The 24363-nt window shown below is 41.2% G+C and overlaps 1 protein-coding gene across 1 annotated transcript; it reads left to right on the top strand.

Moving 5' to 3' along the window:
- The first annotated feature begins 14865 nt into the window (after positions 1–14865).
- On the top strand, positions 14866–24162 carry cdca7b (cell division cycle associated 7b). Its single transcript, XM_034240846.1, is given in 11 exon segments — positions 14866–15088; positions 15091–15122; positions 17435–17578; positions 17680–17780; positions 19112–19355; positions 19440–19502; positions 20975–21157; positions 22089–22244; positions 22355–22504; positions 23082–23218; positions 23738–24162. Coding segments are annotated over 11 exon segments (1272 nt in total). The 5' UTR covers positions 14866–15048; the 3' UTR covers positions 23760–24162.
- Positions 24163–24363: the final 201 nt, after the last annotated feature.

Raw genomic sequence — 24363 nt, 5'->3', positions numbered from 1 at the left:
CGCTGAGGAGGTATGTGCCTCTCCTCACTACTCCCTCCAGCTCTTCTTTGCTGTGTTTCTAATTGTAGCTAACCCTTTTCCATTTAAATCAGTTTTGTGTGTGTGATGTGGCAAATTGTCAAACTGATGCCACTCGACGGGCATGCCATGTTTCATGGACTGAAGGTCCTGAAACTTCCTCTCCTTGATTGGCAGAGCATCAACTTCAGCAATTGCAGCTACCTGTTGATATTCCCGATGTAGTTGGGAGATGGTTGTGCCTGGGTGAAGGAACTTCTTGTCTTTGTAGGTTGCTGTGCTTCTGCAGTAGTGTGAATCAACAGTGGGCAGATCCTTCAACCAGTCCTTAAGGAAATCTGTGACAGCAGTTTCCAGCTTTGCATTTTTGCCACTCTTAGGTGGAGATGTAGTTGGCGGGTCTGCCACTTGTTCGTCATGGTCGATGATGTCTTTGTTCAGCCTACATTAGCTACTAACTACACAACATGTATAGCCTAGCCTATAGTCAACACAGTCTCACGGCATTTCGTGTTATAGTCACAAAATTAATCTATTGATTCGTGTTCACCAACACGATTTCGCCATTTTTTTCTTGTCACACAGAACGATTTAAAAAGCAATGTAAATAATAACAAATTTAGAAAGAAAAAAATATTTAAAAAAATACAGATTTCAGTATTCTGAGGCTCTGAGGCCCATTTATTTTCCTCGCGGATGGCAAAAAAACTCAGAGAATTATACAATTTAAAATAAAAGGGATAGGGTTAGGCTTAGGGTAAGATATTGAGTAAGAAAAGGTTTTTATGAACCACACAGCTTCTGGTATTCCAAGACCCGACCGGACAAAAAGACGTGGTGCAGGCACGAAAAACATACTACCAATAGAAATACATTGCTTTTAAGATCTGCAGATAAATGTCTTCTCAAGCACCAACTATCAAATATCTCGCCTGATTGTTGGCATTTGACAATCACCTTCCCTGAATTTTACTCAGGTTTACTAAAGTCTGATTTAAGGGTTGTTTATATTTCACATCATTAATCATAATCTGCAAAGTACCTAAAATAAATGTAATGGAGTAAAAATACCAGGTCAACCTCTGAATTGTAGTAGAATTAAAAAGTAACAATGAGCTGTCATGTGGATATATATTAATGCTGCCCACTATGGACACAAGCGATTTTCACGCATTTATTAATTATATGTTTTAAATTTGTACACACCAATTTGTTTCCTATCGCCTAAACCTCCAGGGGTGTACACAGTTTAATAACGTCTTTTAAAACTACAATTCCCAGAAGAGACGTGCCATAGAACCATAGACTGTATATCTAAATAGAACATGTTGCGAAACACAATAGCCAGCATGTGTAGATCTGGGGGGGGGGTCTGGTCCCGTTCGAATCCAGTTTTGGATAGTCTGCCGTGGTTTCGTTCGATTTCAAAGAGCTGTTTGACGCTCAACGTAACCTTGGCGCACTGCCACTCCAACATCCAATCCCAGAGCTTGAAGATTAATCACGGGGACTGTCCCAAACGATAGCTGGGGATTATGGGTAGTGTAGTGTCTTCGGCCATCCTAAACTCCTAAATGTTTTTCGGATTTTATATCGCATTAACACCATATCCCAACGTGCATTGCGGCTAAAACATCCAATCATCGAGCTTAAACCATAGCTGAGGATCTTGGGTAATCAGTTCAGTGGCTGTGTATCGCAATGATGCTCGGACACCGCATCACCAAAGGCGGTGCAGCACCCCTGCTGGCGAAGGTTGAGGCTGTTGCGGCGTTTCCTCGCCCGCTCACAGCCCGGTCGCTCCGTGAGTTCCTGGGGATGGTGACTTTCTACCACCGTTTCATCGCCCGGTCCGCCCACATTATGCGGCCGCTGTATGAGGCTTTGAAGGGTAAGACCCCCATCCAGGCGATCGACTGGACGGCGGAAGATGAGGTTGCTTTTACGGAGGTCAAGACCGCGTTAGCTCACCCATCATCCACGGCTCCCATCTCCATTACCACAGATGCATCGGACTACGCCGTTGGTGCGGTGCACGAGCAGTGGGTGGAGGGCGGTTGGCAGCCGCTCGCCTTTTTCAGCCGTCAGCTGACGCCCAGGGAACGCAGGTACAGCGCCTTTGACCGAGAGCTCCTTGGACTCTGGCTGGCCGTGCGGAACTTCCGTTTTTTGCTGGAAGGCCGTGAATTTACGGCGTTTGTCGACCACAAGCCGCTCACGTTCGCCATGTCCAAAGTGGCGGAGCCTTGGTCTGCACGTCAGCAGCGGCAGCTGTCTTACATCTCGGAGTTCACCACAGACATTAAGCACGTGGCTGTCAAATCGAACTTGGTCGCAGATTGCCTCTCCAGGGTCGTCATCGGAGCCGTCCAGTTGGGCCTGGACTATACCCGCATGGCGACGGACCAGGTCACGGACCCCGGCGTACAGGCCCTGAAGGAGGACAGCTTGGGGCTGCGCTTGGAGGACGAGGTTTTCGGTGACGCAGGCGTTACTCTCCTGTGCGACGTCTCCACAGGCCTGCCGCGGCCAGTCGTTCCCGCCATTTGGACGCACTCCGTTTTTGAGGCGGTGCACGGCCTGTCTCACCCCGGTGTTATGCCTTCAGTGCGCTTGGTGGCCGCGAAGTTCGTCTAGTGGGGGCTAAAAAAGGATTTGAGGACTTGGGCTGGTGAGTGCATGGCTTGTCAGCGCGCTAAGGTGTACCGCCGCGCGAAAGCCCCTTTGGAACGTTTCCTGGTGCCGGAGAGGTGGTTTGACCACGTCAACATCGACCTAGTGGGTCCATTGCCCTCCTCTCAGGGTTTTTCCTACCTCCTCACCATGGTGGACAGGACGACCCGTAGGCCAGAGGCGGTTCCTCTCATGTCGACGCCGGCGGCTGACATAGCCCGGGCTTTCATAGCAACATGGGTATGTCGGTTGGTTTGGCACCCCGTCGGACATTTCCTCAGACCGGGGTTCGCAGTTCACGTCAGAGCTCTGGAACGCTGTGGCGTGCGGTTTGGGGGTTAAGCTTCACAGGACAACCGCTTATCACCCTCAAGCTAACGGCCTCTGTGAACGTTTCCATCGCTCCATGAAGGCAGCACTCAGAGCCGGCCTGAAGGACGGCAATTGGTTCGACAAGCTGCCTTGGGTAATGCTGGGACTACGGACCGCGCCTAAGGAAGATCTGCAGTGTTCCACGGCTGAGATGGTCTACGGTCAGCCGCTGAGGGTTCCAGGGGATTTCCTCCCTAACGCGTCGGCTCCCTGGTCGGCGTCGGCGCAGCGGGTTTGCCTGCAGGATGCCGCTGAGACTTTTGCTCCGATTCCCACTGCTCTACATGGTACTGAGGTGTCCCGGGTTCCCGCGGATCTCCGCTCGGCTAAGCACGTCTTCATCCGGCACGATGCACACAGGGGTCCCCTACAGCCTCCTTACGATGAACCATTCCGGGTTTTGGAGCACGGGGGCAAACACTTTGTTGTCGACCTGGGTGGTAAGGCCTAGCATGTCTCGGTGGACCGGTTGAAGGCGGCCCACCTGGATTTGGACCAGCCGGTGGTGCTGGCGCGACCTCCGCGACGGGGGCGCCCCCCGGCCTTGATCCCGTTCACTGAATTGAGACCCGTTGTTCCGGTCTCGCCTCTTCCGGAAGCCGCCCATGCAGAGGTCGTTTTTCCGGCTCCCGTGCTCAGTAGTCGTGGGGGTCGACCTGTCGTTCCTCCCCGCCACGCTGACTTTGTTTATGGGTGAATTCTGGGGGGGCTTGTGTGGTGACACGTTATAGGACATAATTCACCATTGGTATTATTGTGTTGCAACTCGGACCCGTTAGTGAGGGTCTTCTTCTTATCGTGTCCACAAGGCAGTCACAGTTACAGGGCTTGATTAGATGTGGTTCAGCCACAGCTGAACACATTGCTGTCCCTTCTCATTAAACTCTGCCAAGTCCGATGTTGTGCAGGGTTGCTCCAGCAGGGGGCATATCAGGAGATGTTGCATGGTTTGTGGTTCAATGCCGCAGTCACACAACGTCCCCGTCATTTAGGTATTTTGTGAGGGTACCGGGGTTGTTGTCATTCATGCTAGCTTGACATGCAGTAATAGTAAGTGTACTCACCTTGTCTTGATTAATGGATAATAAAGTGTGGGGTTCCATACTGAACACACCGCCTCTGACTCCCATTCATCGGCTCTACACTATTCGAATTTGTTTTAACTTGAATTGTTACAGTTTTATTTCACATGAGTAAATTTGGAGTAAAACAATTCAGATACATGATTTTCAAAGTAATTTGTGTTTGCTTCCATACACCATCCTGTGTATTGTTGACTAATGCAAACGGGCCACACCCTGGACAACAGTATTAAAAGTTTAAACTCCCCAAATAACCCAAAACTAGAGTATCAGCTTCAGTTCAAAGATCATGGAAAGGAAGGGGGGAAGGAGATAGAAATAGTGTATATGGTAAATTGGCAGCATTTATATAGCACTGTTCCACTCTCGTGACCTCTCAAATGACTTTGACATAAGTCAAGCTGAACAGCAGGATACACACATTCATATAGTGCATGCACCTGCTAAGGGAGAACAAGATTCACACACACTGATCGCTATGCAATAAGGAGCAATTTAGGGTTCATTATCTTTGTCTCTTAGAGTTCAGGAGAGCCCAACAATGATGGAAATGAAGACTGTCACCAATACGGTTCTGATCACAGTTCACACATGGAATGATTTCCATTATTATTCTTATCACTCAGTTTGTGCATCTGGCATAGCTTGTGTTTAGCAACTGAGATATGACATCTTATTGAACCAGGTCCCTGTTCACCTGTTACTCTGTTAACGTGCCTTTGGCCACAAGACACAGATGTATACTTACTGTGTATGAAAGTCCTGTTTGTGATATATGCAACATAATGGTTCACTTTGTTAACAAGGAAACTGTTTGATGTTCTCATAAACGAGTCATGTTTATCATAGAACTTGGTTTAATAACCTTAATAGTGACGGAGCAACATTACATCCACATGGCAGTTATCACAACACTACTCGAATCCCGCCTGTAGATCCCTACATCCGGTACGGTGCCTGCAGAAGGACAAAAGAGACCAAATGTGAATACTCTACATCCCCTTTCTTTAGCTCTTCCTGCAGTAGTGAACACAACTGTTATACTGAGCACATATGACAGAACATACAGAATGCTGCAAATGTACACATTATCAAACTATGTGTGCATTTAGTAACTGATGAACTCAGAGGCTATCTCAAAGAATGAGTGTAACATTACTACAGTAACAAAGTAGATTACTAAAATAGAATACATTTGCACTGTGAAACAAAACTTTAAGTCTCAATATGGCATAACTGTGTGAACTAACAGTTTAGAGACATTGTTCTCAGAGTGGTATACTTATGCATACATGACAAAGCTTCAGTCTCTGTATTTGGGATTAGGCTTGATAGCACGGCCTGAGCGTGTCCTGTAGACACTCTCAGGAGTGTCTGACAGCAGTTTAGCTGTGGGAACATCAGCCCTCATGTGTTCACTGTTCAGTGATTCCTGTGTGTTACAATCTGTAAACTCAAGTCCTGTGTCCTGATGATCAGTGTCACTTGTGGAGGTATGTGACGGGACAGGCTCAGCTACAGGCAGAATGTGCCTACGATTCCTTCTGTACAGCTTCCCGTCTGAGTGGACGACGTATGACCGGGGTTCCTTGCAAATCTGTTGAATCATTCCAGTACTGTTGTAACCTTGTGGGGTCTGCATCCTAACAACCTGTCCTTCCATCAAAGGTTGTAGTGGTCGGCTTGACTTATCATAGCACTGTTTTTGATACATCCTCTTGTTTAGAAGCTGGGCTTTTACCTCTTGTGGATGGCGCATGTCTGGCTCAAGCAGCTTCACCGAGACTGGGGAGTGTTGTACGTGTTTGTCTCGACATCAGTCTCTGTGCAGGAGATCCTAATTTTGCGTCACGTGGTACATTCCTGATTAATAAGGTTAAGAAAAACATCATTTCCATCTCTATGAGATTTCTCCATGAGCTGCTTAGCACTGCGCACAGCCCGTTCAGCTAGCCCGTTGGACTGGGGATACTCAGGGCTGCTGGTAATATGAGTGAAGTCCCACTGTGAAGCAAAGTCTTTAAAGCGCTGGCTAGTAAACTGCCTCCCATTGTCTGACATGAGGGTGTGAGGTGTTCCATGAACTGAGAAATGTCTTTTCAGCTTTGCAATGACTGTTGCTGCAGTGATGTCACGAAGCATGTCCGCTTTGTAGCTTCTTCACCAGGATGTCCTCTGTGCATGATGCTGATGTATTCTTTCTGTAGTAACAGAGGAATAACTGCTTTGTGACCCTTCATTATGACTCCATTTTCAACAATCAGTTCGTCTCTGAAAGGAAAATACGGTCTAATGGCATGTGGAAATTATGCTGTTTAGCGGGCCACCCGTGTCTGATAGTGGTGCTGAGTGTTTGTTGCAGAGTCATGTCTTCAGCGGTGTGCCTCTCTAACTCTTCTAAGCGAGAAGAAGATATGTAGTTAACAGTCATCACGTTGAAGTTGTCCTCTTCTTCAGCTTGCTCAACTGTGGAGCTGCGGAGAGCTCGCAACAAAGTGTCAGCCAGGAACATTTGCTTTCCGCATTTGTACACAAGGGTGATGTCGTACTTTTGTAGTCGTAGCATCATTCTTTGTAGTCTTGCAGGTGCTGTGTGTATGGGCTTTTTTAGTATGGTGACGAGGGGCTGGTGGTCTGTTTCAATAGTGACTGGTTTACCATAGATATAGTCATTGAATTTTGAACATGCAAAGACCACTACCAACAACTCTTTTTCGATTTGAGCATATCTGGTTTCTGTTTCAGTTAGCGTACGCGAAGCATACGCTACAGGTTTTCCTTCCTGCAAACACGCTGCACCGAGTCCGTACTGTGAAGCGTCACAGGTCACAGTCATAGTATAGCAACACCGGTGGGCAAGACATGCGTTTCTTTACATCTTCAAAAGCTTTCTGCTGCTGTTCCAACCCAGTCTCACGGCATTTCGTGTTCACCAACACGATTTTTAATCTATTGATTCGTGTTCACCAACACGATTTGCCCCTTTTTTTTCGTGTTGCACAGCACGATTTTAAAAGCAATGTATTTCTACTGCCTGCAGCACGTCTTTTTCTCCGGTCGGGTCGAGGAAGACCAGAAGCTGTGTGGTTCATAAAAACATGTTCTTACTCAATATCAAGCCACAGTTATTGCTTTTATTTGAAATCGTATAATTTCGGACTTTTGTTGCCGTCTGTGAGGAAAATAAATGGGGCTCAGAGCCTCAGGATACTGAAATCTGTATTTTTAAAATATTTTTTTCCTTCTAATTTGTTATTCTTTTCAAAATAACACACTGTTATTTACTCACCAATAACACACAATTATCCTTGCTTTTATTTATTGGTTTAATTCCATAATCTCGGGCTTTTTTGGCGTATGTCAGGAACTGAATTTCAAAATAAAAATAACCGGAAACAGACGTAGGCATTTCGAGCGATTACCCAAGATCCTCAGCTATGGTTATGGTATGGTATATGGTATGGTAAACTATGGTAAGCTAGCTTATTGGATGTTTTAGCCGCAATGCATGCTGGGATTTGGTGTTTATATGATATGAAATCCGGAAAACATTTTAAAAGAATAAAATAATACTTAATTCCGAGCGCTCTTGCTTTTCTCTTTGAAAGTCATCACATAACGGCATTGTAATACACGGTTCGGCTGCATTGTATATTACAGATCTGCCGTAGTTCTTTATTTATAGAGCCCTGATGAGAAGACCTTTGGAAAAACTGAGAAAATGCCGCCGAAACTGAATACTTGACGTGGATCATAAATATATTCAACAATTAAGCAACATCTTCAATTTCTCTTCACACAATACGTCTCCTTGCAGTATCAACACTAATTCGGCTGACTTTTACATTTGATCTAATTCACAGATAGGTTATATTTACACTATAACGGTGCACAGCTGATATAAAAGGACTGTAGTTTTTAAAGATATTACTGATTTTCTTTGAATGTAAGAATGTAAATACTGAGTCTGAAATAGTATAGCAATATGCTGTAAAATTATGTGAAAGCATGCATAAAACTACACATTTTCAGATGTTGTACGAAAACAAAAGTGTCCTACACTAATAATACAAAGTTATTATGGCTGTGTGTACCTTGTGTGCACCGCCTAGTGGTTAAAGCACGTTATTGAATGATTGTGTTTTATTTGATTAAAAAAATATTAAGAGTACATACTTTCATAGGGGGAAAGTATAAATATAGAATATAAAAAATCAAGAAGATACTATAAGTGATCTCTACAATAAAACAGTTTAGTGCAGAATGTACAAAGATATTAATAGGAGGAGGTGCAAAACAGAAAAACGAATTAACCTTTATTTAAACATTAAATAACAGATCAAGGTCTTCTTTTAAATAAGAAAACAACTTTGGGGGTATCTATCTACAGATAAATATTAAGCCTGACAAAGTACTTAACGTCTAATATATTGCTTTCCTGCAATGTTAACTATGTTGAAGCACTTATTTTAACTGATATTATACATATGAATTATACTCTTATGTATGTAGATAGAATAAGAAATGTGCAGAATATGACAGTTTAATGGTGGAGGTACACACATATTGATAGATGTCTTGTAATGCACTGTTGAGGAACCTGTGACCCAAGTGTTTCATTCATTGCATAACTACACCGTAGTTGTGTATATGATATGTCAATACACCTTTGAAAATCTTGAAAGGGATGTGCAAATAGCCATAATATACAGTCTTTAATTAACTATTAGTAGAGAATAACGAGTAATGAATATACTTTATTACTCGTTTCCATTCATGTAAATTGCAGATACATGTTTAGTCTTCTCAAGCACCAACTATCAAATATCTCTCCTGATTGTTGGCACTTGACAATCACCTTACCTGAATTTTACTCAGGTGTAACTAAAGTCTGATTTAAGGGTTGTTTATATTTCACATAATTAATCAGAATCTGCAAAGTAACTCAAATAAATGCAGTGGAGTAAAAATACCAGGTTAACCTCTGAATTGTAGTGGAGTATAATTACAAAGTAACAATGAGCTGTCATGTGGGTATTAATGCTGCGCATTTTGGACACAAGCGATTTTCACCCATTCATTAATGATATGTTTTACATTTGATAACATCAATGTGTTTAATACTGGCAACTTCTAATTGTGGGAAAAACGAAAACGTTCAGTAGAGACGTCCCATAGGACATTTTGCGAAACACAATAGCCAGCATGTGTAGTTCTGGGGGGGGCGTTCGATTCCAGTTTTGGATAGTCTGGCGTGGTTTCGTTCCATTTCACACAGCTGTTTGACGCTCTGCGTAACCTTGCGGGGACTGTAGTCCTAAACGATAGCTGGGGATTATGGGTAGTGTAGTGTCTTCGGCCATCCTAAACACAGAAATGTTGACAATCGCAATGATGCTCAAAATGTCCCTTATAGGCCTACGTCTGTTTCCGGTTATTTTTATTTTGAAATTCAGTTCCTGACGGACGCCAAAAAAGCCCGAGATTATGGAATTAAACCAATAAATAAAAGCAAGGATAATTGTGTGTTATTGGTGAGTAAATAACAGTGTGTTATTTTGAAAAGAATATCGAATTAGAAGGAAAAAAATATTAAAAAATACAGATTTCCGTATTCTGAGGCTCTGAGCCCCATTTATTTTCCTCACAGACGGCAACAAAAGTCAGAAATTATACGATTTCAAATAAAAGCAATAACTGTGGCTTGATATTGAGTAAGAACATGTTTTTATGAACCACACAGCTTCCGGTCTTCCTCGACCCGACCAGAGAAAAAGACGTGCTGCAGGCAGTAGAAATACATTGCTTTTAAAATCGTGCTGTGCAACACGAAAAAAAGGGGCAAATCGTGTTGGTGAACACGAATCAATAGATTAAAAATCGTGTTGGTGAACACGAAATGCCGTGAGACTGGGTTGCACATAGCCGACTTGGCTTAGCCTGAACTTGCACTTGAGGGGGTTAAGCCTTAAATTAACCTCCCTGACCCTGTTAAGCACTTTTCTCAGGTTGGCGTCGTGCTCTGCAACATCTTTACCTGCAATAATGATATCATCAACGATGATTTCACAGGGGTATCCAGCGAAAATCTGTTCCATGGAGCGCTGGAACACCTCACTGGCAGAATTGATTCCAAATGGCATTCTTAGAAATCTGTAACGACCAAAAGGGGAGCTGAAAGTGGTTAACATGGAAGACTTATGGTCGAGTGGAATCTGCCAAAAAGATCTCTTTGCATCTAATACAGAAAACGTAGTTGCTTTTGACATGTGTGTGGCGACTTCTTCCACAGTACGCATAGGATGGTGTGGTCTTTTCAGAGCAGTGTTCAAGTCTCTTGGATTAATGCATATCCTGATTTCTTGTTTGTCCTTTTTGCTAGTGGCTACCATAGAGGACACCCAATCAGTGGGCTCTGAGACAGGAATGATGACGCCCAGTTCCTGCATCTTGTCGAGTTCAGCTTTGACTCTGTCTTTCATAGACACAGGTATGCGATGTGCAGGTCGAACGACTGGTTTTACATCTGGGTCGAGAGTCATCGAGTACGTCACAGGTAGCTTTCCAAGCTCATCAGAGAAGAGATCACTGTATTCTGTTTGGATCTCAACTGAAAAATCATCGTCAGTGGGGCTTAATTGATGAACTGCTTCACTGAATGAAACTAGTCCCATCCGTCTGCACGCTCGTAGCCCAAGGAGTGGCAGGACATCCTCTTCTACAATGTAGAATGGCAGTGTGTGGACTTTTCCCACTAGGTGGCACTGCAGTCTGACTACGCCCGCAGTTTTGATTTTGCTACCACCATATGCAACAAGATTAGTGGATTTAAAACATGTCTGTATTTGTTCATCTCCTTTTATCACATTGAATGGCATTTTTGACATAACATTGCACTTTGCACCAGTGTCTACTTTCATCTCAACTACATCATTGATGTGCACAGTGACAAAAGCCTCATCATTTTTTTCTATCCGTGCATCAGTTGCATCAACACTTACTTGCAGTGTTACGCCGTCTACATAGAATGTTTCATCTGTAGTTGTATCAGCTTGATCAGGTTCTAGTTGATGAACTATCCTCCTGGGCCCTTGCTTGTTATATGCTTGTTGTATGGACTTGCAACACTTCTTGAAATGATTCCACTTTTTGCAGGTATGACACTGTTGACCATTAGCTGGACAGTTGTCCCTCTTTGCTGCATGACTACCTCCACAGTTGTAGCAGTTGGAAATACAGCTAACTCCATTTGCCTGAGGTTTCCTTTGTTGTCGTATTTTCGTGTTCCTCTCTGGTAAGTCTGAACTGAATCCACATTTGTGGCAGAGTGATGTGGCATAGCTAGCGTTGTATTGTGCTCTCTTGTATTGTCATCTCATGGATCTGACATAATTAACAGCCTTGATTAGTGTTAAATCACAGTCTCTCAGGAGCACTTTCCTTAAGTTGTCATTACTGATACCACAGACCAGTCTATCTCTGATTAGTTCTTCATAGAGATTCCCAAATTTGCAGCTCTTTGCCTTGATCCTTAAAGCACTGCCATACGATTAAATTGACTCACCAACTTTTTGATTCCTTATATTGAACTTGTGTCTTTCCATCAGTGACGTGCGGTGAGGTTCATGGCTGGTGAGGCACTGACTCTTTCAGGGTCAGATTTCCAAATATTATATTTTCACCTTAATCGAAATATTCGGTTATTTTCAAAAGCTTTTTTAGTCTGATGCTTCGATTCATTTTAAACAGACCGTTCAACAAAAGGATACCCAAAATCTAAATATTGGATTGTTCTTTCTTAGTAAGATCCCATTTTCATTACAATTGGGGTCTTACCTTGACTTGAAGATGAAGTCCATGCTATCCTTCTGGAGTCCAGAAGGATAGCATGGACACATGTGTAAACTTGTACATGTGTGTGAACAGAAGTCCTTTTGTCTAACCTTTATTTTCATGAATGTACATATTCACACTGGTCGCTCCAGGGGTTAACGTTAACCAAAGGCATGGCGTGAAGCTCAAAAAGTGGCAGCATGGTGAATGGTTACAGACATATTTATCATCACCTGTGTCTCAGATTTCAATGCACTTCATATAAAATGATCTGTTTTTGTTGGGAAACAAAACAAATTATTAAAACATAAACTGTTCATTTTGTTTTTAGTCAAACTTCTTGGGTTTTTCCTTTGTTATTTGATTGAAGAGTTACTGGGAAATAACAGGGTGAAACAAAAGTGCCCACAATCCTTCTGTGTATTGTTGACTAATGCGGACCACACCCTGGACAACAGTATTACAAGTTTAAACTCTCGAAATAACCCAAAACTAGAGTATCAGCTTCAGTTAAGAGATCATGGGCCTTTCGTTGTGGTAGACATCTTATTGTGAGAGAGGAACAGGAAAAAAGGTTGGAAGCAGAAAGGAATCAGGGAAGGAGATAGAAATAGAGACTAAGTGTATATTGGCAGCATTTCTATAGCACTTTTCCACTCTTGCGACCCCAGAAAGCACTTTTACATAAGTCAAGTTGAACAACATGCATACACAGACTCATAGTGCACCTGCTAAGGTGAGACAAGATTAACACATACTCACACACTGTTGGCCATGCAATCGGGAGCAATTTAGGGTTAATTATTTGTCCCATTGACATGTTGACTGCATGGGCTGCAGGTTGAACCACTGATTGGTAAAACCACTCTTCTGAGCCATAAACTTAAAGCCAAAAGAGGCAGAACATGTTTGCAGTGTGTCAACAGCTGCTTCTGTCTCATCCACACTGATTCCAGCTGGCATGTAGCCGCTAACCCCTATCATTTTGCATTCATCCTGATGAGTATTTTACCAATCAGGATTCTGACATCTAAACAGCAGTGGAGGATAATTATGATGTGAAACAAACAGGAAAAAAAGGCCTGGTGTGATGCAGGTGCTGTGTAATTGCCCTTGGAAATTGATACAAATATTAAGTAGCTGGGTAATATCATGGGTAGGCTAATATCCAGGCTTTTAAGAAATACTCAGGTCAAGTCCTCCGTCACCTGTTATATTGTTTATACGTTTACATTTTCTTTCTGGTCACTTCAAAGTACGGTGGCTGACAGGGGAAAACGCCCGAACGGCTTCAGTCCCAGCTGTGTGCATCACGTTTTAGTGTCCCCTGCTTTCCGTTGTGTTTTGAGCTTCTTGCAGCATTTTTTTCATTTGCTCTGATTTGTATTTGTAGCGTTTTTGTCTATGCAGCGCTTTTAGTCAACCCTGCGCATTTTTCGTCAAGTTGGTGAATGCTCTTTAAATTATGTGCATGCGTTATCAAGTTGGTGTAGTTTTTTCTTCATTTGTATGTGTTTTGTCGGTTTTGTCACATATGTGTTTTTATATTTGAATAGTTGTGTGTGTGTTTTTTATAAGAGTATATTCGGACAAACAGTGCCTTTCTTGTTTGTGTCAGAATTTAAATTGGTAGACGGGATGACATGCAGCAAATTTACATTGGCCCCGAGCTCAACCAATTGAGCTAGGCCTATATATCAGTGGCCCTGTTTTGGAAGTGCAGCGCGTTCTTCTAATGTGTGTGTTTTGGGCTGTTGTAGCCCCTCTGTAGACCACCATAAAGAAGACTACTATTGGGAAAGATTCAATTATTTCCTTGTTAGGCATAATGGAAACACCTAGGAGCTCCAATGGTTGCAAAGTCCAATTTACCTTCAAATTGCACTTATTGCACATTAATTCAATATAATTTCATATATGCAAAACCTTTTTCTCAATGTGCCAGAATTCATTGCTCTCATTAGTTTTCAGGCAACATGTGAAGACTATGGTTACTGAGCCTGCTACAATGACATCTGGCACACAAGTTTAAGGAAACATTTCGGGAACAATTTGTAGGAACATTTTTATGATTTTGACCTTAGGTCACAAGGGAGTAACTAACTAATGTTTTTATTTTATTTTATTTGCCGAAATTCCTGTCAAGATTTCATGAAAGTCAGTGGTGGAATACCTATTTAGATACTTAACTAAAATGCAGACGCAGTGATATCGCAATTTACAAGACGCCTACTTACAGTATCATCACCAAATTGTATGTGCTATCATAAGTAGAAACATTCATAAAGCTGCAGAATAAACCCTAATTGTTTATTGTTATATTATATTACGTAGCCTATCCTGTTGCTATTTTGAACATTTCATTGACTAAACTGAGAAAAATCATTGATTGATAATAAACAATAAAAATGATTGCTAATTACCCTCTTACAAACTAAATAAAACACAGTATTTTCACGATTTTAAAACAGAATGAATTGCAAAACAAATAAAAAACATTTGCAATGTGATTAATAACTTCAAACTATTAATATGTCATGGTGTATTATTAGGTAAATATCGGTAAATATACACAAAATAAGATTTTTGAACAACACATTTGAGGGACAAGAGAGACAATACACAAATTCAAATAATAACATTTAAAAATATTTAGATTTGGTTCTACATTTTTATAAGAAGTCAAATGTGTTTTTAAATTGTTATCTTGAAACATTTAAAAGGAGGTGTTTTGTAAAACCCATGGATAAAGGGAACTAGGGCATGTTCTCCTTGATTAACACGCCCATATGCCGTTTTCGCGCGAAAGGACGGACTGCACCATTATGAGTTTCGGGGGTGATACAAACTAAAGGGACTACTTAACATACAGTTACATGTTCATCGAAAACCAAAAGAGAGCAAAAACCTTTCAGTAATACAGAGAGCTAAGTGGAGTCTCACTTGTTATAATTATTCGAATTACCTCAAAACTAAAATATAAGCAGGGCAATAACAAAACCCCTACTTTTGTATTGAAAGGAATTCACCAGCGGTTAATTTTTAAACCCTCCTTACCCATTTGCTTTTCATGTTACAAGACATACGTTTCTGTTGGACTGAAATTAGCCTTAAACTGAAATAAAAATGACCCTCACATCAAAGGTAAGTGGCATAGCACTTCGTGTCAATCTAACTATTCCCCCCGTTATATTGCGTGGTTAAGAAAAGTCACAAGTACTCAAACTATACACCATTGTTAACGCTGTCGGTTCACCTGGCCTGAGTATGCCCCATTTTTAAAAAGAAACGTGCTTTTATCTTCTGAAAAAGGGTGGTTTTCTGCTGAAGTTAATTCTGTTCTGTAACCCTGACATGCTGCCATTATGTTTTGTGTAAAAGTCTATTTCCAAACCCTGCATTGTATTTGTTTTTTACCTGGTTTGACCAGCAGCTAGCTTACACGTGAGTTTCATCACATCAATGTTCATGTTTACATTTTGGCAGTGATTTAAAGTTACTAAGAGTAGCCTACTGTGCTTAAGTACCATTTTGAAGGACTTGTACTTGAGTATTCCAATTCACAAGCTACTCTGCAGCAAACAAAGTAAATAAAATAATGATTATAATTAGAACGTATCATTTATATTTCACTCGGACATGGGCAAATCTGCATAACACTTTAACTGTTGGTACTTTAGGTACATTTTGATGCTAATACGTTTGTGCTTTTACTTTGCTAAGTAAGATTTTGGAAGCAGGACTTGTAACAGAGTATCCCTGCTCTCTGGTAGTTCTACTTTTACCTAAACACACACTGAGTACTTCTTCCACCTGCCTGCATTTTGGCTGAATATATGTACAGTTAGCTTATGCTCAAAGTAAAGGTAATTGTATCAAGGAGATGGGTCTGTGCCGCCCTCGTCTTTTAAGGTCAGAGGTCAACATTTCTTAGACTAGAGGACAGTTTACAAGTGGGAGGTGGGACATAAACAAATAGATCAGACAAGGCCTTAACTCTGTTTTACACTTGAACAACAGTCTCACGTGTACATATTTATCAAAGATTCCAAGCTTTAAAAGTCAGTCTTTTACATAGTAAAATGCTTGCACAATGTAATTATAAGAGCCCACAAAAGAACAACATGTTAACACTTGACCTAGTATTGTGTTTTGGGTCCTGGACCTCTTTACCAGTTAAAAAACAATCAGCTAGATACGGCATGAGTCTTGACTTCACCTAAATGTAAGGAAATGCTGATTTGAAAGATGATTTTTGAATTACATGTTCACAAAGCCAGCTACTGAAAAATATTACATTACTTATTTTCTGGATCTTAGACTTTGGCTGTAAAATCTTTTGAATGCATAAGATTTGTATATAGTCTATAACTTTGATGTGGAAAGTATCATATATTTATACCTGTACATAAATACTTACTTTTTAAATTAAATGATCATGCTGTGGTGTATTTTCCATTATTTGATACCTTCATCAAGTTTGCCTGTCCAAATATAGAAAGGTTACAGCAACAAAAAAACGTTTTTGTTTTTTTCATGTTGAGTTTTAAAAAGGTCAGAAGAAAAAACCCAAATTGTAATTAATATGTATTTAATAAATGCACAGCATGGGGGTTTTGTTGAACAATGAGGAAGTAAAGCCAATCCCCGGAAAGTACAAGTTAAGTGTTTGTTTCCTTTGCACTTCACTTTGTCATTGGATATACATTGAGAAGCTGCACAGGTCGGATGTGATAAGGACGTTTCTTGGGTTAAGTTTAACATCTGCCAATGTCAAATCATGAAAACGGCTTCATAGTGTTCACAGTGCCACAGCTGAACTTCTCCATCGTTCCTTCCCACCGCAGACAGTTCAGTAGTCATGGATGTACACTGTTGGAACGGTGCTCCCTCTTGTGTACATTTTGAAACTGTATCTGAGAAGTTGCAAGTTACAGTTTTCTTCTCAAGAACCATAATGAGTGTGTAGTTACAACACCTAAAGCATTGCGTGTATCTGTACGTTCTAACGCATGCATTGAGTGCTGTTTCTTCACCATAAAACATTTACAAAGCAGAGTTTTTGGAATCTGATGGAAGCTTGCATTTTTCTTCTTCCATGTGTTTTAAGTTATGGTATTTTAATTGACAAACAAAAGACTGCACACAAGTAAGTTATACATTTTAAAATGACAAACCTGTATAGAATGTACATACACACACATGCATACAAACGATAAGATAAATACATAAAATCTAAAGTATAAATCCTAACCAAGGTGGAAAGCTACCTTACCAGGTGATCTTTTTCTTATTCTGATAGCGTAACGCCTGTGTCCCTTGTCTTGTGTGTGCACACTGGACCCAAACAAAACAGGGAGCTACTATAGAAATTAGCTCCTTGGCCTAACTGGATGTCAAAAACTCCACACCATCTAAACCTGGTTTAATATGATGCTTGGTTTGTCTGCCAACAGGCTCCATGCTTCAAATCCAAGTTCATCACTGCTGAGCTGGCTCTCCTGTTCAGCCAGTCAGACAGTGAGGAGGAGTTTGAAGGTTTTAGCGAGGATGAGGAAGAGCAGGAAAGAGGAACTTTTAACAAACGGCTAAAGAACAGGGTAGGAATTGCATATTGTTGGCTGTTTTTTGTTTTGGGGGGGAAAAGTGTGCGATACTTCAGCCAAAGCACCAGGCTAAATGTTGTCTCTGGTTTCTCTAGATGGGGGACTCAGAAGAGGACAGCGAAGTGGACACAGGCTTCTACTCAGATGACGACGAGGCCCGCCCTCCAAAGAGGAATAGTCTTTTGGTAGCCTTGAGGTGTGTGCCTCTTGTTGTTGTTACCACTTCCGCTAACAATGAGTTTATTTGGTCTATTTGTGTCACACATGAGGCCTTAAATCCTGTTTAGGCAGAAATATTCCCTGTCTGACTGTTTGTGTGACTGCCTTTTTGTTTTTACTCTTGTTTTTCTTTGTAAAGCGACCTTGGGTCGGTCCCATGAAAGGCGCTATATAAATCCAAGCTATTATTATTATTATTATTAATATTTGTGATTTTGATGAAAAAAGTGAATTGGCCATAGAGTCAGATTATTGCTGTCTTCCAGTTGTTTTGTTCTAATACACAAGATGGTTATTCCTGCATTTTACTCGCACCATTTTGTCACTTGTACTTTTTATTGCACTATTTTATTTCTTAATTTCTTGAATTATATGTCTTTTAAAGGTCCCATGTCATGCTTTTCTGGTTATACCCGTCCCCTTGTGTGTTTATGAAGGTTTTTATGCATGTAGACGGTCTGCAGAGTCAAAAACCCTCAAAGTACACCCTGTAGCGAGTAAAACTCTAACACAGAAAATACCTGTCTATGCTGCCCCAGAACGCCTCGTTGGAGATTTCTCTTTTTCCATTTGTTTCTTCCGGGAACCGCATGACGTCATGCGGTTCCCGGAACCAAAATTGACCAATCTGCGGAGCTCCTCACACACCAGGATCCCTTGGCGTCACTATCAACCGCAGTGGGGGGGACCTTTAGCGAACATTTTCAACCAACCATTGACTTGCATAGAGCTCCCTGGTTGGTAATAGACGAGTTGGGATCGCGGAGAAATGCTCTCCGCAGACCCATTCTCACAGCGTTTATAAACCTTTTTCTTACTCAATATCAAGCCACACTTATTGTTTTTACTTCGGCTGTGAGTTTGTGTGTGCTCAGGATGAGTTTCTCGCTGTATCGCTGACCCGGAAACCACACCAGTAAACCAGCTCACTGAGCAGCGAGCCTCGCAACGTCCCAACCAATCAGAGCACACTGGGCTCACAGGGAGGGGGGGGGGGACAGGAGCTCCAACAAGCCGTTTAGGACAGAGAGTGAATACACATACTTTACAGAGATGCTGTATGAGAAACCAATGTGAGTTTGGAACATTGCACAATATAAATACATTTTAGTATACCTCAACAACGGAATTATGATCAGTAGAAATGGCCATGACATGGGACCTTTAAGTATGTTTAACGTTGCACTGTTGTAGGAAGCTGTGACTGAATATTTTAATTGCAGACAACTGTGTTATAGCTGTGCATGTGACAACCTTAGGAATACACAGGCCTGATTCATGACAATTCCATTGATCCTTCATTTCCAGGTTTCCTGTCAAAAGACGATCCATCCCAAAAATGGAACCACAAGAGAAAAGTGTCAACAAGCCAGTCAAAGAAACTCCTTCTTCACAGAGAGCCAGAGGAAGACAGAGGATGACACTGAGGCAGCAGCTGCAGAGTGAGAAAGGGGAGGAGGAGGAGGAGGAGGGGGAGGGGGAAGCCGAAGAGGAGGTCCTGTCTCAGAGCCTACAAAAAAGAAACAAGAACATCCAGGAAAACAAAGCCATGGTAATTAAGCCTTTGTTTGATCCATATTCAAACACACTTTGTTACATCTCCTTTACCTGTGATCTTCTCTGTGGTTGTGTTCAGCTGGCTAAGCTGTTTGCTGACCTCAGCACCATGGCTGACCTGACTCCTCCCACCACCCCTCATGTAAGTATACGCACAAACAATAAAAGATTATTGATCATCAGTATCATTGTACTAATAAACATGAAATAAACAACCATACTTTTAAATGTAAACATAGAAATCTTTGTTGTCTTGTTAACATCCATACAAAGATTATTGGATAGCATCTCGCTGTTGTTCCTATGTAGTTTAAATGCAATTAGCCCAAAATGGATATGGACACAGCAGTCAGTAATGTAAAAATACACAAAACTCAACAATGAACTATACACCAAGCAACGCAAGACACAAACCAAGGCCAGTTTAAAATAACCTATTATTTTTTTGTTTTCACTTTACAGGTTTTCCCCCTTTTTACCGTGAGATATTACAAAAAAAGTAATTGCAACAGCTCCAAAATTAAGTTTGTTTGCGATCAAGGAGAACTAATTGCATGGCTATTATAACTAGAAATTGACTAATATTGACAACTTGGGGCCAGTGTTCATATAGTGCCTTTTGGAAATTGAAAAAAGACACTGGCGCTCAGAGAAGGGGTCTATGTGGAAACAGGCCCTTATTGGTTAAATTGTATTCAATGGAATGCCACAGTGACGCATCCTAAAACCCAGAAGTAAGTTAGCATTTTACCACTTCCGGTTCCTTCACCAAAAAGCAATGTAATTTCTCCATAGGATTTAGGAAAATAGCTCCAAATAAGGTCTGTGGTCGACACACATTGAAGAGACGGATCACGTTTTGTTCTACGACATGAAATACATCAGCAGTGACCCCAGTGATTTTTGAAGAGTTTACGTGTCTGAAAAGCGATGGTTGTTAACAAGTGGCTGAATAGGACTACAGAAGTTGTCGAGGCCGTTGTACGTCATTACACCGAACACGTAAACACTCCCGCTAAGTTTGTTTTTCCCTGCGTTCTGCTTGAAAGCAAGTTCCTGCCTCCTGCAAACTGTTCAAACAAAGGCTTCAACTTGTACAATTTTGAATCTGTATGTTTGAATATGGATCTTAAGTTGGCGTGGCGTTGAAGCAGCGACCCTGCTGTAGTTCGTTTATAGCATAACGTTAGCATTTTGCTTCTGGCGATTAGATTTACGATTTAGAAAATTATAAAAGTAGGATAGACATGTGGATATTATCCGACTGAACAAAACGTGATCCGTCTCTTAAATGTGTTTCAACCACAGACCTTATTTCCAGCTATTTTTCAAAATCCTATGGAGAAATTGCATTGAGTTTTTGACGAAGGAACCGGAAGGAGTTTACATCCAGGTTTTAGGACGCGTCACTGCGGCACTCTATAAAGATACTCTTAATGACCTTTTCGAAGCAAAGCTGCATGATTAACAGTTGCTGAAACTAAGGAGTGCTGTGGAAACAGATCAGATTAACTTTTCTGAGGTTGCCTCAAGCATGGTACAAACCTCAAGTTATTTTTATTTTTTTTCTCTTTTACTGCTCTAATGTATAAACCCTGTGTTTTGTCTCTGCAGAAGAAGAAACACGCGCCAGAGAAAGCAACACCCAGGAAACGCAAGTTTGAACCAGAGATGGGCTCAGAAAGGAGGAACCCGTCCCGTAAGGCTCGTCCCCGTGAGAACTTTGCAGTAGAGGAGAAGAGCGAGCCGCTCACCAGCAGAAGCCCCAGGACGATAGACCCCAGGAGACTGATGGAGGTACTTTATTTAGGGGGTTACATTTAAAGATATGTTGTAGCACACACATTTTCAACAACATCTACAGAATACACCCAGCTTTAATGAATGCATAATGCAATGAAGTTCATAACAAAAGGGACCTTGCTTGATTTGGGAGTTCTCTATTTAGGAATTGCTTCATTATGTCATCCATAATGTAATTAGACTGTATACAGTAGATGCATGGGTTGTATATTTATAAACGGGCAATCAACTTGTGTTTCATGTTATATATTTCATATAAAAGATTAATACAAAATAAAAAGACTGTTATTACATTTGGAGAGAAATATGTGCACTAAAAAAAACAATAATACAATCCCCAGTTAGTTATCTAGTCAACTTAAAGGTGGGGTGGGTAAGTTTCAGAAACCGGCTCGAGTGCACTAAAATACTAAAGTACACAGCCGAAAAGAATCCGCCCCTTCCTTCAGACTTCCTTACAGAGCACCTCCTCCAACACACATGAACGCACATGACGTCAGCAGACTGGTGAAAGTGGCCGCCTGTTGCTGGCGAGTCATTGAAGTACTGCTGCAATGCACGCCCAATGACGGCACGCCCAATGAGGGCACGAGATACATTTGTGCGTGCACGAGATGGAAGGCTGACAGACAGGGCGGCAATCCGGCTAAACGGATTGGTTGTACTTTTGACAGTACCACGGCTTCCACAGATGACATTTTTTTTATGGATTTTTTGTCAAAGCACTTCAGATATTCATTGCTATCGGGATGTTAAGAGCATTCCATGGAATATAACAAAAAGTGTATCTCGAGCCGGTTTCTCAAACTTACCTACCCCACCTTTAAGTCTATAGAGTAAATGTCTAAAAATGAAATTGTAATTTAAAAGGGAGGGAACATTTGAATTATTTTTAATTTGCAATCTGCCGGTCCTGATTGGTCAGGTGGACGAGGAACATGTCGGTGAGAAAAAGAAAAGGAGGAGGAGCCAGAGCTCCAGGAAGAGCCAGTATGACGTGAGGTCAGTGGAGGATATCACCAAAGAAGACCTGGACAACATAGCATACCGCAGCAAAGACAAGATCTGGGACAAGGAGAATGTGAGGCACATCCGGCTTTACCTAATCAGTGGTCTTAGCAAAAAACAACACTGTTAGGTTTCTTGGGTTAGTGCGGTTTTTCACTGTGTGTGTGTGTGTGTGTTCTTCAGGGCAGCTCGTGTCACCAGTGCAGACAGAAGACTCTGGACACCAAGACAGTGTGTCGCAGTGGTTTCTGCGTAGGGGCCAAAGGTCAGTTCTGTGGGCCGTGCCTGAAGAACCGATACGGGGAGGATGTATGCGATGTGCTGCTCGACCCGGTCAGTGCTAATACACGTCATCTGTAATTCACTTTTTATTAATTGGGATTATTTTATTTTAAGATGAGTGTGGGGTCTTTTGGGACAAACTCACATCTGTCAAATCTGTGGCTGAAATGTTTATGTCACGAAACATTGTGAGTTACAGATTAAGAACCAATTTGTCTTGTATTTTATTCTTTTCAGTTTGTTTAGAAGCTATCGCAAAGTCTTATTGAAGGGGTAATGAATGCAAACAGGAAAACTATCATTCACAAGCTTTTTTTTACACATGAATATTAATATTCTGCAATGTTTGTGAGTTCTTTCTTATAGATTTTTCAAATACAGAAATGTCAAATTACAGCTTTTAAATAGAGTATCCAAAGGGCTTTTGGATGAAGATATTTTCGTAGAAGAAATGCTGGTTTCAGCTTACATTTCTCGTGACAGCCGTTAGTGAGCATTTGACAGCAAAGACCGTCAAAAGAAAAATAAGATATCCCACAGATGTACCTACAAACCCCAGCATTGCTTCACTTGTGTAGAGGAGTAACTACATGTGTTGGTCACCCATAATATATATGTTTCTCTCTAGACGTGGTCGTGTCCCATCTGCCGAGATATGTGTAACTGCAGTCTGTGTCGTAAGAAGGATGGCCGCTGTGCGACCGGCATCCTGGTGGGATTGGCCCGCTACAACGGCCACGACAATGTCCACAAGTATCTGGAGAGGTACGAAACCTCATTCTCACTGAACTGTTTACTGTTACAGACCTGACTGGGATCTCCCTGAAACAGCCATGATGTGCACATTTTAGCAATTTAATTAAGAACAGTAAGTGTAATATCCCTGTTGGGTAATGTCTGTGCTAATGCATTGAGAATGAACTAGAGGTGCAGCTTGTCTTATTTGTATATATTGAAATGTATCTTTGGGGAGCATGTTGGACAAAACAAATTCATGTTTTCATATTTTATAGAATGTTTAGTTTACAATGGAAGAAGGAAGAAAGGGCTCTGATGGCTCTTTAAGGTGCTTTCAAGAAGGGAGTGTGAAAGTACAACAACCTACAGATAGCATCGGTCAGTTAGATTGCATATATGCTCATAAAATACATGAAGTGTTTTTTGTTTCATTTCTCTTTGTATTAAGACATATTGAAAACATTGCTGACAGACAAGAATGGAATAATCTTCAGTTGCAGGCCTTACCGCAGATTGAACTCATGTCTTGTTTTGTCTCCTTCGCAGTATTCAGAGGGATCTGAAGTAAAGTCCAGAGAGATCGGAGAAGAGAAGCTGCACAGTTTCGTAGAACTCATTTCAATGCACATTTTTTTATTTAGATTTCATCTAAATAGAGAAGCAAAAACGTTTAAGTCAAGGCACATACACTGTTTATGTTTCATATGTCCTCATTAGGCCTGTTTCTGCTGTTCTGAAAGCCAGTTCTCAGGTTTGAATTGCATATTTTCATTTGATTAGTTCTATTGTTGATGTTCACTCGTAAGTATCTTAGATATGGTTATTTTGTCAGTTTTAAAGATGCAACATTTTAAAGATGCAAAAAGAACCTTTTACTGTATATACCAACTTATCTTCTAAAAGTTTTAACTCTACCGTATTTGTGTCTGTTCAGTAGGTACATTTTAATAAAGTATAAAAAATGTAAATTATTTTCTAATTGAATATGATCATTTATCGTCTTCAATGGAATCATATTGTAACAAAATAATTAATAACATATCTTGATACACAATTTAGCCATTTAAATGAATAATAGCAAACATACTATAACACACATTTCTCATATGGTCTGATGAGAAGTATTTTAAAGAAATATCACTTTGGATTGTTGTTTAACTTGCGTAGGAATG

Source organism: Gymnodraco acuticeps, unplaced genomic scaffold, assembly GCF_902827175.1.
Source record: "Gymnodraco acuticeps unplaced genomic scaffold, fGymAcu1.1, whole genome shotgun sequence".
NCBI lineage: Eukaryota > Metazoa > Chordata > Actinopteri > Perciformes > Bathydraconidae > Gymnodraco > Gymnodraco acuticeps.
Note: the sequence above shows the minus strand (reverse complement) of the source record. Positions and strands in the feature narration are given on the sequence as shown.